Source organism: Pyrgilauda ruficollis, unplaced genomic scaffold, assembly GCF_017590135.1.
Source record: "Pyrgilauda ruficollis isolate IOZ18807 unplaced genomic scaffold, ASM1759013v1 scaffold44, whole genome shotgun sequence".
Classification (NCBI taxonomy): Eukaryota; Metazoa; Chordata; class Aves; order Passeriformes; family Passeridae; genus Pyrgilauda; species Pyrgilauda ruficollis.
The window spans coordinates 3,579,064-3,596,560 of NW_024525934.1; the positions used below are offsets into that span (position 1 = coordinate 3,579,064).

Here is a 17,497-nt window from a genome sequence, read left to right on the forward strand (position 1 = left end):
GGTTCTATTTATTGTACAAATCCAATAAATTTTTATTCTATTAAAAAGCACAAAGAAAATAAATGTTTGTTACAGTCACTTGACTGTAGTGCAATTTTGTTGTTCTTGAGGGTGTTTTGATTTTGCTTTACAGTGTCTTTCTTTAAGAAAACTAGTGTTGTATAGTTAATTTTTAAAATGATCTTGTATAAAATGAATTTGGATCTTAGTATGTGGTATGGTTTTGTGTATATACACATGATATTTTTCTTTGAAATTCACTTTGTCAAGCAAAATATGAACTAAGTATGGATTTTACCACAGATGAAGGTATTTGACTGTTAGAGTAATTGTATAGAGGCCACACAATACTGTATATTTCCATTTGAATTGGAACATGCAGTACAAAATACTCTGCATCACTTTTAGTACTGTTCATGATAGTGAACTTAGAGATGTAGGTGTCTAGTTACTCAAAAGTACAAAATTGTTTTAATCTTACTGGTTTAATGTGAAGCTGAAATTCCTTGCTGCTATGCAAGATATGGCCTTGCTGTGTTTTCTGTTGCATAGCAGTCATCAGGGAATACATGTATAAAAAGGGCAGCAATAAATCCTGATTTCAGAAAGGCAGACACAGGTATATCACTGCCTATGGGAATTTCCAGTGTAATATGTTCACCAGCTGGAATGGGTTTGCCATATTTTTTTATAGCACAAAACTATATGATGCAACAGTTTGGGATGTGAGTAAAAGCACATCACCCAAATGACATTTCTTTGGAGGTTCCTTATTAGTTAATGTTGAATCATAATTGCAGGACTGCCACTGGTTGGCCTATATTTTAAATAAAAAAACCAAAGTTTAAATCTGAAGATACAAATCCACTTATAAATGCTTCCTGCTAGTGCTTGTGGATTTCTTGGAACCTTATGCTGCTTATGTCTAAAGATCTTACTGTGTTGTTGTGGAAAGTGAATACTTCAGGTCCTGATATAATGCACATGGGCATGTATGTGTACCTAAGCACTTAAATGAGTAGTATCTTCTGCCTCATGAGTATATGTAAGGCAATGTCTGTTATTCCTGCCTGCTCCTTCTCCATGCCTGTGCTCAACTAAAGTGGTATGATACATATTTCTCTCACTAGCCAGAGTGTTTTTTTTCATCAGAAATACCAACATTTTAACTGTCTTGGGCTTCTCTGTTGGAGTTGCCAGTAAGTTTTCTCATCCCCTCCTATGACCCTACAAGAGGGTGGGCAAGTCAATAACTTCCAAAATTTACCATGAAAACTTCTCTTCCTTTTTGTTGTTGAATGTTTTATACTCTGCCAGATTTCTGCTGGCAGCTTTGGAAGTATAACCTGCCTTACAATCACTTGCACTTGGCTGCAGAATCCATTAATTTTCAAAGGCTTGCAAGACTTGCAGATAAGCAGAGCACTAACTTCTGTGAGACACCAGAGAGACCCTAAAGCCTCAAGTTAACCCTTCTTGTAAATGCTGTTTCAGTTTGATAGCTTAAGGACTTCTGGACACACCTCTTCTGGTATGGATGTAGGAAAGAGACTCTTTCCTCTTTTGTCCGGTTTTAAATGGTAACTGCTATGAAGAGCTCTGAGATAGGTCAAACCATTTTATTTTCTTTCACAAGGCCTGGGAGATAGGGATGTTATGGGCTAAAATGTTTTTGTTTTTTTTTTTTTGTCTTTTGGACAGTTTAGGGCTTTTGACATTGGCCTCGTCTCATGCCTTTTTTGATTTACTCTATTATGATGGCATTTTCCTAAGTGTCTAAGTTAGGAGACTGAGGGCCGTTTGGTTTGGAGAGTAACCTATGATTTTCTTAAAGCTAAGTCTGCAGCTGCTGAACTTATCCATGTGGGATCATTTTGTGTTTGTATCTCTAGTTCTCCTAGGGAAGTTCAGCCTTATGTTAAAAAAAAAAAAAAACAAACAACAAACAAAAACCCCTCTCTCTTTTGAGGAGAGAAACCCATTTAGTTCACACACTGAGGTTACAATATTCAAGGGACCCCTGGTGTTCATGGTGGCCAATCCCCCAGGTTCAAATAGAAGGCAAAAAACTTTGCTTGTATCCTTTTCATATAGTGAGTTTCACATGTGAGTTGTTGTTCCTTCTGTTTTAGGAACCACAGACAATAAGATGCATCCAACCATCTCTAGATTTTTAGCTTGTGCTCAGCAAAGTTAGTGGTGCACAAAGCTTCTAGTGATGTATCATAATTTTATCTGCTTCTGCTTTCTCCCATTTTTGGATATGCTGTTGTCTTTTCATTTCACAGAGGCTGCCATTTAAAGAGATAAGTGACTTGAGTGGCATTTAATAGTCCTAGTGTTGTTTCTTAGTTGAGTTTTTGTTCCTCAACTGTCCCAACTCTTCTCTGTTCATTTTCACAGACAGTTACCCGGAGACACTGTACTTTGACAAGAAAAAATACAAAGGTGTGGCTGTATTTTCCTGTTTGCTGGAGTGGTTAATAAGAGATTGTTTCCCATGTGGAGAGACAAGGTCTATGGGTTTATCAGAAAATCCCTGGATCCTTTGGGATTAATCAAAATTAAATGCACAAGAGTATTAACTGACATCCTATTCAATAACTGGAGTCGTAACTTTAGAGGAGTGCTCTAAAACTTTACTTTGCTGAGCACATGTGTCCTATCTAACAATTTCTGAACCTGTTAGAAGCTTCTTAAAGCACTGCAAATTTGCCTCACCACTTGTGTGAAGGAGTGGTCATATCTTCATTTGAACGAATGTATATAGGCAGGAACTTAGCAGAAAGGTGCGTTATTGAATTAGATTCTATCTACAAGTTCTCCTTAGAGTTGTTATGCCTATATCTGTGTCAGACTCTACATTTCTTCTCACTGTCTAGACATCCTTGAAGGATTTTGGGTTAAGAGAAATGTGAGTCTGTTCTGTTTGTGACTGTGCATGTGATTCATAGGTGGGCACCATTCAGATGTGGGGGCAGAACTGTGTACTCAAATCCTTTAGCCTATTTATGCCCATGGTCTGTAGTACCTAGTGAATATCTCAAAGGATAATGTTTTGTGTAGATAAGTAATTTTTTTAAACAAGCAATATCCTTGAATCAGGGACACTAACCTTGATATTTAGAAAATTGAGGTTCACCACCCCAGTGTGGTGGAATCTTCAGAAGAAGGGTGTTATTGATCACTTACTTATTTTTTTGTCCAAACTGAGCAGTAAATTTTCATTGATGGTGTAGCTGTATTTTTCAAAATCTCAACTTTGTCTGTGAGTGAAGGTGATGGAGTATTTTGGGAAACCTTATCTGATGAACTAGAAGTAGAGAGGTAACATCTTGCCCATGTGGGTAATTTCCCTGGCTGTGGAGATAGTGACAAACCAATTGTATTCCCTTTGATTAACTTTACAATAACTTGATGAAGGTCTTATGAATAAAGTGTCAGGACTGATTTATTTTTTATTTTTGATGCTTTTATTTTGTGAATCCTTTTTTAATTTTTTATGGTAGCTTTTATGGTGCCGTAGGAGCTGTTTGGTCTAAAGAAAAACAGGTGTATGTGTGAGAAAAAGATTCAAAGTCAGATTTAAAATGCTGTATTTTCAAGTGATGCCTAATTAGACTGGAGAAGAGAGTTTTCTTGGTTATAAAAGGTGCATTGTTAAAAAGGGGAGAAACAATATGTTTGAAAGGTAAAGCAGTAGAGGGGGATGTGAAAACTTTGGTTAATTAACCAAGCCAATGGTAGGGGTGATTCAGTCATTTCAGAGTGTAAAGCTTAACTGTGTGGCAGAGATCAAGTTTAGCAATGTGACACCTGTGTTCCATTCTCTGGGTGCAGCAGGAGGTGAACAGTGAGATATCAGACCTACATTTAAAAAGTACAGGGAAGACACCACTGTAATGAAGGGGGGTAACTGTTTCCTCTCTATGAGAAGTAATAGTGGTTATGCTAGAAATAGAGTATGAAGCTGATATTGAGAGTGTTTTGTTTTTCATAAGCCACTCATTGACCTTTCATGATCAAAGCCCTGCAGAAATTACTGAGTTATAGAATGTTGATTTCATGTAATGTATTATCCTCTTACTGAATCAAAATAAGAAATTCTGTGAAACTATTTTCCATTTACCAGTGCCTGTTCTTATAAGTATGACACAGTTTTTGTGACTTCTGATCTTCACTTTCATCTGATGTAGGATCTCGTACAGCTTTCTTGAATGAGGCTTGATTTCCTTTTCCTGTTGGTCCCATAGTTTGTAAAGAAAGAAATTTTTTCCTAAATTCTGGAAATGCCTGCCCTATGGTTCATCAGAATCTGCCTGTGTGGGCACTGGAAGGACAGAGATGTGAAGTAGCACTTTTCCAGTAAAGAAAATGACCCACTGTCTCCTGCTTTGTCTAGATATTTGCTCACTCCTTGTGTCATGTCAAATATGGTTTGCTGTGGCAGAAGTCTCTAGCTCCTCTGTGAGTTCAGGTCTCTGTGAAAAACACCACAGTAAGTGCTGGAAGATAAGTCCTGACCCAGCACTGGCTTCTGTCTGAGAGCAGTCTGGGGCTACAGATGGAGCTTCACTGGGTTTGGGGCCACTTTAGATAGGTGAGGGCCCCTGATTGCTCCTTTGCAGAATTAGGGCCCACTGTTGAAGCCATCTCAAGAAATATGTAACACATAGTGGTTTTGTTTTAAAGAGTAACTTAGAGGCAAGGTAAAAGTGACTGCCTATTCCCTTGCAAAAGTACTTTTAAAATGATAGCTGAGTGATGTGCTTTTTGTAAGTCAAAACAGAAATATCAATAATAAGCGTATTTACAAGCTTAGGTAAGATGAACAGCAACATGTTCTTTCATTGAGTAATCAGTGTATCAGGTTGAGGGGCAACTGGTTTCAAGGCTTTGGTGGAATACCACAGAAATACATATCCATCTATCTAATCTGTACAGGTTAATCTAAATCTGAATTTATGGTACAGATGAGAGTAACAAACAAAATGTGTTACTTCCAGAAAGACTTCCAGAGTCTTTTGATTCACTGGCCCAGTGGAAGTTGTGGAGTGCTCTCCTAGAATGAGGGACCTTGGTATTTGGGCAGTGTTCACAGTGGCTCCAAGGTGGTAGCTGAGCTGCTCTTTGGGTACCCTTGAGCGTGTCTAAGATTTGTGGAAAAGAATGTATTGCATTTAATGTGAATAAGTGTGTCTTCTAAGATTGCATTAGTTTGTATGTCCTTTTTAAATTTAATTTGCATTATTTTAGATCTCACTGTATTAAGAGTGTTGTGTTATTTTATATTTTAGAGAATATGATTATTAATCTAATTGTAAAACATGTAGTGTATCTGCTTAGGGACAATATAAGTGTAAAGACATACTTTTGACAGTCTTGACGTGTTTTCATAACTTGAATAATGGTGCTGTCCTCTTTTGACCTTTTTAAACAGAAAAATTGACTTTTTTCTGTTTAAACAGAAAAGTAAATGATAGAATAATTATTATTAACTAAAAAAAGTCATTGTTTCTATATTGCAGCACTTTTCTAGACCCTGAAACTCGAAGAGCAATGGGAGAACAAGCAGTAGCCCTTGCCAAAGCAGTCAAGTATTCCTCTGCTGGAACAGTAGAATTCCTTGTAGACTCCAGTAAGAATTTCTACTTCTTGGAAATGAATACTAGACTTCAGGTAAGAAAAACAACTCTTCAGATTCAGCAAAGTGTTATTTAAATAAACAGACCGTAACCTTCTCCCATATTTAAGGGTCTGTTCCTGCAAAGATTTAAACATAAGTATCTTGATGCAGTGAGTACTTTCCCACTGAACTTAAAAGATCTACTTACTGAAAAGATCTACTCACATAAGCCTGCCTATGCAAGACTTTGCAGCAGTGAGCCCTTGCACAGCACTCAAGTAAATGTTCAGAGCTTTTTTCTTTGTTATACTTGACCTAAAGACCTTGCAAAAGGTCACTGCTAAGTGCCACTGTGAGTTTACAGTAAGCGGCTAGCCAGTGTGCTCTGAGGTTTTCCTGAAGCCTACTGGTCCCTGAAGTTTCTTTCTTATTTTTTATACTTTGATGATCACTTGCTGAGTTTCTCTAGGAGTGTGATTGAAACAATATGTGTATATGACCAATAAAACACTAGCGATCTGCATATGATTGAAATTGTGACTCAAATGCAACTGTGTAAAAAGCATCCTGACAAGATGAAGGATTTTTGTGACAATTCATGTAGTCAGTTCTAATGTACACTGCAAGTGAATAGATTAACCTCTTTACCAGTTTTTTGACTGCTTGATGGATTTCTGGTCATAAGCTAAGAAAACAAGTATGTAACTTGAAGTCTGGAGATCATTCTTGAAGACCAGAAGAGTGTTCAACTTGTAAGCGAGTCCATTCTGTTGCCTTTATTCTCCTTTTCTCACTTTGTTAAATAACACCAAAAAGACTGAAATGTGGAATCAAGCACCAGTTTGATAAGCTTCCCATTCTGTTTTAGCTACATTTCATTAGGGTTATGTCCTGTGTGCTGCTTGTGCATGATAGAACATAAATGAGATCCTCATAATCTGACATCTTTGCATGACCTTATGTAATAACTGGGTGAATTTATGATTTAGGTAAGTTTATGATTTGGGTGACGAAGTTGAAGAGCATTTTCTGTGCCGGGAGAAGACTGCTGGTAAATTTTTTCTTGCCTTGCAGGACGGCAGTGGTTTTGGAATTAGCCATGACAGTCACTTCACGTGCCTTTGCTAGGCACTATCAGGTCCACCTTAGATTCAGTGAGAGGGAGTGGTGGTTAATGGCAATGTATAGTTCATTGAAATATTATGAATAATTCTCTCACTTTGGTCATATCCTTTACACTTTCCCCCATCTTGTAGTTTTTGAGCCAATGTTTCTTCAGTGACTCCATGTTTTTGTTTACATAGATGAAAATTAATTTATGGTTTTCTGCATAACCCACCAGAACTTCAAAACCATTTCCTTGCTGTGGTATTATTGACCATGAGTTTCTAAAAGGGATTAGTGATGGAATGTCCTTGGGCTCCTTTTTGTGGGCTGTTTTTAAGACATTATCTTTACTGTTTTGCAGTGTCTTCCCCCTGCAATACCCACTGGTATGTGTTTGTAGTCCCAAATTTCTAAGGTCTCCACATAGGCAGGAAGAAAGCTTTCATAATTCCATGTTTAAGGACTTTGGTCTCCTTTTGAAATATAGCCTAAGCAGTTTGACAAGCCCCTGTAATAGCAAACTCATTCTTTCCAACTCTTAAAGCAATTTACTAATCTTAAATTAGACTACTTGTTTAGATATTCTCAACTTCCTCTATCCTGACTTTGTATTGTTCTATTTAGCATTCTAGCTTGAGTCTGGAGTTGTAATTGTCTCTGATTTTTCCCCAGTCTTACCCAATTGATCTCTCACTTTTCCCAAGTCTCAACATTTCTGTTCAGCTAACAGTTATGCAACTAATTTATTGTACTTGCTCCCTACTGTTAAGAGCCAAACCTAGAAACTCTACTGGAGCTTGTCCAGCTTTAACTTCAGGACCAGGATAGTCTCCAGATGTTCCTGTATTGCTTCAGTCTTTTTTTTTCCCTTTTGCATCTCCTAACTGTGATCAGTGACTAACAGATTCACTTGCCTTGTTCTTGCTGAACACTCCACAGCTGGAAGAGCTTTCCAAAATGATGGGTGTCTGATCCGTAAATGAGCCTCTTAAGATATTTGTCAGTGTGCATTAGACACAGCTACCTGTCACCATCATCAGAACATTTCTACTAAATTATGTATTTTCTGTCTGTTTTAATGTTTCAGCAATCTCTCATCAGATCGCTGTTGCTTTTTTATTTTAGATACAGACTTCAGAATATACTTGCTAACTAAACTGTGTCCAGTATTTTGCACTGCGTGTTGATATCTCCCCTCCCTCCCTCTGGCGTATCTTTTGGATGTCTTTCAGTCTTTCTGGTAAATTATTTTGCAGTAATCAGAGTTGTATTGTTACTTTGCTGTTTTTTAGGGGGACTCTTTGGGAATATACCTTTTCTGTTGTATAGTTACACAAAAGAAGTGTAAATAGCACCTTGAAGGAAGTTGATATTTTATTTAGTTTTTGTTTTAAGTCTTGCTGCAATACTATACAAGACTGGGAAGCAAAAGAAAATTGGTGAATCAGCTCCATTGTGTCTTTTGTATGCTACACAAATTTGTTACAGATGTTTTACTGCCTCTGAGTGATTCAGCTAGAATGGCTTATTATTTGCTGTTGGCAGTGTTCTTTTTCTTGTATCTGCTTTTCTTCCATCTTTGAGACTATCTGGTAAGTATGGCACGTAAGATTGAGGATTGGATGATTGCATAGTAAAACTAGTTCTCCATAAGAGGACATAGATATGTCTGCCCGAGCAGCTAGCAGAGAACTTCTGTACAGTGTAATTTGGGCACTTTTGGAGTGGTTTTCAGGCAGTTACCACTGTTAAAGTTGAGGCAGACCAGATGATGAATATTTGATTCTTTATAGCTGCTCATAGTGTGGTGTGTTTTCTGTTATCTAGTTGTCATCAGCCTAATCAAGGGCAGTCCTGCTCCAGAACAACTTATCAAGAGCTTTGCAATCAATACAAAGTTTCTGACCCCTTAGACTGATAGCCTTTCTGGCTTCCAGGTTATGTTAAAATCTTCTAAGGTACTTCAGAAGTGCTGGCTTTCACCAGAAGAGTTTCTTCTTTTCTTCATTGGAAGAATACATGATGTTTCTCTTGGACTTTATATGAAAGAAGTTTGTGGTCTGTACTTAAGAAATACCTGTTAATATATGTGTGTGTGGTGTAGCTAAGCTTCATACATGTGAAACAGTGACAGCAAAGGGAAAATTTCCCTAATTTTAGATGTTGTAGTACCTTGAAATGAGAAGCATCCCTTGTTGGCTAGAGAAACACTGAGAAATGTACAATGAGCGATGTGAATCGAGCACTTCATCACCGCATCAATACAATTGGTATGTTTGTGTCCCAGGCTTGTTCCCAGCCTTCTGCTTCCCTCATGAGTTGTGAAATTTAAATAACATGGGAGTACTTTCCTCCTCAAAAAGTGAATAAATTTGTTTAATGTAATTGAAAAGATAGTATGTGTAGACTGGAGTTGAGAAATATGGTAATTTCAGTAGCAGTGGGTTTTCTCTTCATGTGTTGTTTTTAGTATTTTTGTCACAACTTTTTAGGAAATAAAAATTAATTTTGTAGAATAATCAGATGTGTTTGTGACAGATTTGCTAAGAGCAAATGGCATACCTATGTTTTTAGTTTACAGTTGTCACAAGAGTATTTTATGTAAATGTTTTTAAGTTCTTTTAAAATAACTTGATTCTAAGGCATAAAGTGAAGGTAAGTAACCTTCCATAGACCTATAAAGCATTACCCACTGCTAAGACTTTTGTTTATCACTTTCTGGGTTTTCATCAGATTTTACTGACCTTTGGAAAATTATATATTCCAGAGATTTCTTTTTGCAAAACTGTAAATGTAAATGTAAAACATGGGAAGAATTTTTACATGCAACATGTCTTTCCTTCTCATGTTTGTGGACCCATGAAACTATAAAAATCATGGTAGGAAAACGGCTAAAAGTAGGTAGAAATCCTGTTGCAGATGGTTTGGAGCTCCACTGCTTGTAAACTCCTGGTTCTAGCAGCCTCTCAATGGTATCTCTACTGTTTCTCATCAGGAGTCGGCACCTGCTACATGTTTGCTTAGTGAAGGATATTAGTGCTGGAAAATATGGCAGCTGCTACATGGAGCAGTAACAACCAAATACAAATAGCAAAGTAACGAGCTGAGTCCAGATTGCCGCCTAAAGCCACAGAGAGGTGGTGACTTTGGTATCTACAGCAGAGCCACGGGATGGGAATTGGTGTGATCTTCCTGTCTTAGTTGTGCAGAGCTGCCTGGAGGATGACTTGTGATAGGTGGGCAGGAGTATGGAGCAGAGAAACAGGCTGTCAGGAGTTAGAGTAGATTTCTGTGAAGTCAGAATGGTGGGATTTCAAAGTAAAGTCTCAAGCTACTGTTTCTGCTGTTTGCTGAGACTTCATATTTCTTAGTAGTGGAATCTTGTTTTACTGGGACAACACTTTGCTTCAGTCATTTTGAATAGTCTAACAAACAGTGTCAGATGGTAAAGACTTTCAATTGCTGCTAACCTGGGCTGAATTTGAACTACTGACCTAAAGGTGAAAGGTCTCTTATCCCATTACCAATCCGCTAAGCCCACCAGAATCCATTCTGCACACAGTCTATACCAGCTGTTCATGACCATTTTTAGAACTGAAAGAAAAGGTGATTTTTCTGCCAAACAACACTTCTTCACACAAGAGGGTCAGCCGACAACAGTTAACCAGATTTTTGCCACATTCTTGCCTCCTAATGCAACTTCCATTATGTATCTAGTGGTTGTCTGCTTTTCAGGCTTCCCAAAAGAACTACAGAAAAGCATTGCTAATTGTTGTTGACAGAAGAGAACAACATTGTTTGTGTAAGTCATTGAATCTGAAAGATGCCATTAACAGTGCTGCCAAGGCATGGAGTGATATCTTAGAGACGACATTCCCATGTAACTCTCATAAAATACTATAAAAAAAGTAGAGAAAGAGGAGCCTGTTTAATAAGTAGAGAAACAAAAGGTCATTCTTCAAAGGGTACATTAGTTTCTTTGCTTTGGTGAATTTGATGTAAAGTAAACCAGAGAATAGATGCAGTGTGACCAGAGCCATCTTGAATTAAGTGTTCTGAGAAAGCTTTAATACTACAGGTAAATACAGTAAAAGCAGGAATTACATCTTTAGGAAAGAAAGTACTGGTTTTGTGGATATTAGTTTCTTTATTTTCTTACATTTCTTTCCATTTAGTGGAAAGAAAACTGTGTAGAATTACTGAATTTTGAGAAATTTTTTTTAAAGTGCAGGATGTTAATTCACAAAATTTTGTTGAAATCGTGAGCTAATTGACTTTTGACCTAAAGTGCGTGCTATTTGTCTAAAACACAGAAAAGATTCAGAATTCATAGGCCACATAAGATGTGTCTGTCCCATACAATGTAGAAACAAATCCTTGCAAAAGAAAAGTGAGAACTGTGTCAATGATTATTGGAGTATAACTTCCTAGCCATTAAAAAAATTAGTTTGTACCGAATGTCTGTGCATTGCTTTTTATTTCTACATCCTACTTGGGAAACAATAAAAGAAGTCTACCTGAACATCTTAGCAGATGGAAATTTTTGTAGTACTGATTGCCTTCGGTTCTTCAATTGTATACTAATTAGTCAGAAAACAAACAGCAAGTGTTGTTGTATAGGATGCCTGTAGTTACCCAGTTATGTAGTCCTGCTTTCCATTCATTCTGTACATTAGTCCAACCATTGTCTGTTTTTCAGTAGCCTTTATGAAAAGCTGTTTTTTTGCTGTGTGCTCCCAAACCCCTCGTACATGTGAACTATTTTGCAGAAAGATGTGACCCCAGTGTGCTCCTGCTCATAGTAGTCAGGAAGCTTGCATGCCTGAAGAGCAGAACACATGTGCACCTCTGTTGCTGTTCAGTTCTCCGAAATAGAAACCAGGCTTACTGAAATACAGGGAGTTGAGAAGCATCTGTAAGTTGGTGAGTTTGGGTCAATTGATACTGGATTTGGCTGCAGCAGCAAAGCCTGTGGGACTCCAGGTGAATCACATTTCCTGGAAACTGAGGTGTGTGTTGAAAGTTAGTTTTGAGATTATTTATCTGAATGTAAAAGGGTATATGACACCAACTAGGGACTTACAGTAGTAGGGGTGACATAGGCTATAGTTTTAAGTCTACTGAAATTTAGATTTTCTTGGCTGATGTGGTGTGCTTGAATGTTCCAACTGGTGTGTGAGTAACTTGATGCCTTAAACACACAGGGACAAGAGCAGTCTGTGAGTGTCCAGAAGTGTTTGCTGTTAGATCTGAGTACCTTGATAGTCTTGAGAAAAATGTGTCCCAGAATTATTCCCCTGAATATAAGAGGGGCAGTCATCACGAGTTTTAATTCTTAGATCCTACTGTCCATAAAAACTGCATTACTGTTTTTGTAGCTGTGGATGAACCCCACTATGGTAAAGCTTTAAAACCACTGGCAGTCACAGAACAGGAGGAGAATTAGGAGCTTTTCCATACTGTTCTCGTGATGGATGCTAACTGGCCTGTGATGTTGGTAGGTTCCCCAACTCTTACATACCTGCTTTACCATCTGTAAACTGGGACGTAATTATTATTTTCTGACAGGCTTTGCTACTAGTTTCTCTTGCTGTATAAATGGGAAGGGGTTAGTGAAGCAAAAACACTTGCAATACTCATGGGAAATCTGGTTGCTGTGGTATGTCTTAAGAGCAGTAGATCCAGTATGAAGGGGAAACACTTTCCTTTTACTCTGTATACAGTTATTGCTGGTTATACCAGGTCTTTTTGGCAGCTGAGAGTTCTTGCTGATCAATTTTTTTCTGCCTGTCCTGTTGAGAGTAAGATACAGCTGCCTTGATACAGCTATGATCTGTAGATTGCTTGCTGCAGACATGTCTGGTTTTGCCCTTGGAGTTGAAGAGAGCAATAATGTGTGAATGTAGCTACTATTGTATAACCATAACAACACTGGCTCTTTAATGGCTGGAGTTCACTGGCAACATCTTGGATCAGTCAACTGCAAAACTGAGTATGGCCTAAAGCTAAGGGAGTTGATCAGTTGAGTGAGATTCAGCTTCATTTATGAGCAAACTTGTATTCATCTTGTCAAAAATTTAGTACTTGACTTAGTCTCCATGTGTTGGCGATTAAAGGCTGTTGATGGAGAGGGGATATAGCATAAAATGAATAGAAGAAAATACAACAGGCAGGCAGAATAAAGACAGCACCTGAAGTAGAAAGTGGAAAAGAGGGCAGTGATTGAAGTCAAGCTTTTAAGAGTGATTTTACAACAGATACAATTACTTTAGGCAATTATTAGTTATAGTTTTTTGTAGAGATTTCAAGATTAAAGTTCTTTGCTACCATACTTCATCTGATGGTCTTAATGAATATGAAAATACATTAAAAAGTATTTGGTACCCCAAATTAATGCTGTGATTGGAATTGTCTATGTTATGCCTAAATAGTAGTAGTTGAAGCAGAGTCCTAAAATAAAGTAGGACTTCTCCCCATCCCCAAAAAAAACGCTCAGCATTTTTTCCTATACATATTTTCTGAATGCTGTTTTGTGTGGAGACACAAAGGGAGTATTTTGAAGAAACAGAAGAAAATATTGACCAAGTCAAAGATCTGTATTGAAGAATGGATTAAATAAATGTTTGTGAGTCTTAAGAAGCAAACAACAAAAATATTTTTCTTTTCAGAGACATTCCATCTTATTTTGATCATCAACAATAAAACTGAAAACAACAATGAAGCTATTGAATCTGGAATGCCAATTGCTATCCAAGAAAAATGGCAGTATAACTAAACAATGCAAATGTCTTTGGAAAAAGAAAAAGTATTTTAATTATCTGGAATATTAAAATTCTAAACATGTTCCCAGCTCAAAGGTAATCTTTTAAAACTTAAATTCCAAAGTAGGAAAATAAGTTCTGTTGTCCAAATATGAATGTGTGATAAGTAACTTTCTATTAAAACTTAGGGAGTTTTGATAGAAACTTCAAGTCTTAATAGAAATTGAATTGCTTCAATTTAACACTGCAGGATGGACACTGAGATGTTTCATAGATTCTCAAAATACTGTTATTAAGCTTGACATGCTGGAGACTATCATGTGTTAGGTAGAATCAAGATTGAATCCCAAAGGTACATCCTTAAACTGTATAATCAGATTCCCCTTTCAATGTCACTTTTGTCCTTCAAAGAATAGGTGCTTGTTTCAGTGATGATTTGTCATTAAAATTATGTCAAAACGTCTTAAAATGTTGTTGAAACTCTAAACAAACTCACAGCACACACAGGGCTAATTATGGATGCCATCTGTTTATTTTTACAAAGCTTTTTTTCTTAAAGACCAAAGTATCTACTTGTTCTGGTAGGCCACAATGTTGTTATAATGACTGAATGTTTTCCTTAATACTTTATACTTGAAGGAAGAAAGACAAGTGGTTTGGTGAGTGACCTTTTCCTGTGTCAGAAAAGGTACATAGCATGACATCTCACGATAAACAGTTGCAAGGTGCATTTTCTTGAGGTATTTTTCCCCTTGGAGCAAAAACATTTTATAACAAAAACGGCAGTTCTGTTGTGGTTTCTGTATGGAAGGTGGTATAGCTGTTTCTGTGGGAAGAACATGCTTTTAGCATGCCTACCTTTTACTTGATCAATGTGGTGGCGATCAGAGGAAGCACCTTGGTTGCTTTTTACTGTCCTATGCCTAGTTAAAGGCTTTTTGAAGTTAATCAACGTGCTCGTTCTCTGCCCATTTGAAGGCAGAAGCGTGTCTGCACGTGCATGTGCGCGTCCATGTGTGCATGCTTGTACGCACATCCCACGTGAGCGTGAGCGACGGCAATTCCCAGGGCAGCATCTTCCAAAGCCGTTAGCGGCAATTTGCTGAGCGCGCAGAGCCTCTCTGCTGGTCCAGCCCAGCTATTGTGCATGCTAAGCACTAAACAGATAAGTCTGGAGGGGGAGGAAAAAAATTGAAGGATCCCATCTGCTCATTTCTGCTACACTGCGCTGATGCAAGATTACGCTAATCTGGTTGCTTGTCAGGACAGGTTAGTGAAAGAAGGCGAATGGGTGAGATATAGGCTGTGCCGGTTCTGTGGAAAATTGGTAGCGGCTCCTGTACGTGCCATGTTAAGTGTAGCAGAATGGGTTGATTATCAGCTACTTGGAGATTTTCAGTTAAAATATAGTTATGGCCACAGTGTGAGTCTCTTCAAAACAGAATTGAATGGGAAAAGCTTCCAAACAAAGAAAAATTTACTCATTGTCACTGGATGCATTTGAATTTGTAAAATAAGTGAAAAAAAAACCCCAGCCAAACAAAAAAACCCCTACAAACCCCCAAATCCTCCCAGGTCACCTCTCTAGTTTTCCTTTTGTATGCTGCTCTGAGTTATTGTAATCTGCTAATTATTTTTTTGTGTTCTCCATGCAAGGACAGCAGTTGCTGGAGTTGAAGTAGGTTTTTTTTTTTTTTGGTGGAAAAAGACGAAAATAGAAACATAGTCTTTCTGTGTTCTTTTGCAGGTCAAATTTCTTGTTTATGTTTGTTTACAGAGAGGTGCTTTTTTTATTGGTTGCTTTTTGTTACCTACTGACTGACAGTTCTTGACCTTGCAGGTTGAACATCCCGTCACAGAATGCATTACCGGCCTGGACTTAGTCCAAGAAATGATCCATGTTGCTAAGGGTTACCCTCTCAGGCACAAACAGGCTGATATTCCCATCAACGGCTGGGCGGTTGAATGTCGAGTTTATGCTGAGGTAAATGAGTGGTAATGGGGAGGAGGGGGTAGGTGGTTGAATTGTGGCGTAATAAAACCCAGGTGTGGATAGATGCCAAGGTGAAATCAAGGAATATCATATGAAAGTCATGATTTAGAGCATGTAACATGAATGGTTGATGAGGTTTTGTAGAATTGTCAAGTTCTTATTTTGTAATTAAAAATATGGTCTGTTTCAACATGGATTTTTCCGAAAATTGAAAGTAAAGATGGTAAAAGAGAGAGATAAGGAAATATCATTAGAAATAAACCTGCATGCTCAGTTCCCATTTAATGATGCTGTAGCTATTTACCAGAGTTAACTACTCTTTCCAAGTTTCTGAAATGTGTAGTTGGAACTTGACTTTAAAAGACAGTTGAAATTCAATGTCTTACAGAATTTTTGTTGTTTTAATAAAACTTTTGAAAAGATCATTGAAAAACCAAGTTACACATTTTCTGAAACCACAGTTTATAGGATAAACTTTCAAAGCACATTCCAAAACAATAACTATGATTATGGGGTGAGTCTCTATCTTACCTTAAAGAAGCTTATGAATATTTAAATCCCATTTTCAAGCACCTTCAAGTCATTTTGATGTTATGTCTTTTTGGTGTCACTTCTGATACATGAAAATTTGTTAAGTAAAGAAAAAAAATAATTGAATCGCAGAGTGGTTTGGGTTGGAGGGACCTTGAAGATCATCTAGTCCCAACCCCTCTGCCATGGGCAGGGACACCTTCCACTAGACCAGGTTGCTCAGAGCCCCATTGGAGCCTGGCCTTGAACACTTTCAGGGGTGGGGGCTGGAAAATGATGCTTATCTTCCTTCATTTAGTTTCAGGAACATTTTAGGTAACTCTGCATTTCAAAATGAATTCAGCACCTTGAGACATTTTTTCCCTTGCTTAACTGTTGAGACTTTTGTTACCTATACCATCTTATTTGATTTTTTTTTTCTTTCACAACATGCACATAACCTCCAAATTGCTCTACTGATTCAAAGTTGTACAAACTATTTTGATAAAGAATAAATATTTGCCCTGGAACTGGTATGGAAACTGTTCTGAGTTTTAGTAGGCTTTACACTGGAGTAACTGATACTTAGGCTTTTTTTTTTTGTTCAGCTTAAATACCCTGACATTTATAAGTAATGAATTCAACTACTTTGCCATGAATTAGGTTATTCTGTAGGCCATATATTTATTTGTTTTCCTATTAAGTTGGTATTGGTGTTGCATTATGTACCTTAATGTAGGTTTCCAGTGGCATAAAGATGGTTTGACTTAAGATAATTGAAATTTTAAGTGCCCTTTTTATCTCTGAAAATCTTTTCTTGTACTCTCTTTTCAAGCCTGACCTCCTGAATACTTCCCCATCCTTCTTCCAAGTATAGCTAATGAAAATGTCATCTTTCTATATTTTATTTTGGTGTATTATAACTGGGTGCAGAATACTTATTTCTTTTTTTTTTTTTTTTTTTTTTTTTTTTTTGACTGATGCAAGACGTTTTATGTACTTCCACTTCTTTATTTGGAGTTGTGGGGGCAGATAGATGAAGAAATGTTCTTCAACACAAGGAATTCTGGGCAGAAAGAGTCATTCCAGTAGCAGTTTCTGTTATGCTTAAAGGTTTTAAACATTATCTGCTCCACATCTGCAAAAGCTTAATGCTTTCTCATGTTGAATTTTTTTCCAGGACCCCTACAAATCTTTTGGCCTTCCATCCATTGGTAAACTGTCTCAGTATCAGGAACCACTGCATGTGCCAAGTGTAAGTAACTCTGTTCTGGTTTTTGTAGGTGCTGAGTGTCTCTTTATATAAAGACTATAAATACTCAGCAGCTTTGTAAACCAAGCCTTTTTTCCAGCTTTCTGCCAGAGTGGGGACAGGACATGGCAGTGCTGATTTGTGCAACCTGAAAAACTGCTTAAAAGCGAACAGTTCCAAACTGAGTTAAAAATGTTGAGATTGGGTATAACAGGAAACCAATACATATTGAAATAGTTTGTTCTGTA

The 17,497-nt window shown here is 37.5% G+C and overlaps 1 protein-coding gene across 1 annotated transcript in view; it reads left to right on the top strand.

Annotated features, from left to right (window-relative positions):
• The window catches only part of PCCA (propionyl-CoA carboxylase subunit alpha), a 270,494-nt gene that overhangs the window by 98,832 nt on the left and 154,165 nt on the right, over nucleotides 1-17,497 (top strand). Inside the window, exons 12-14 of the mRNA XM_041478271.1 lie at nucleotides 5,529-5,679; nucleotides 15,335-15,478; nucleotides 17,178-17,252. Of these exons, the coding sequence (XP_041334205.1) occupies nucleotides 5,529-5,679; nucleotides 15,335-15,478; nucleotides 17,178-17,252 (370 nt within the window). The remainder of the gene's footprint in view (nucleotides 1-5,528; nucleotides 5,680-15,334; nucleotides 15,479-17,177; nucleotides 17,253-17,497) is intronic.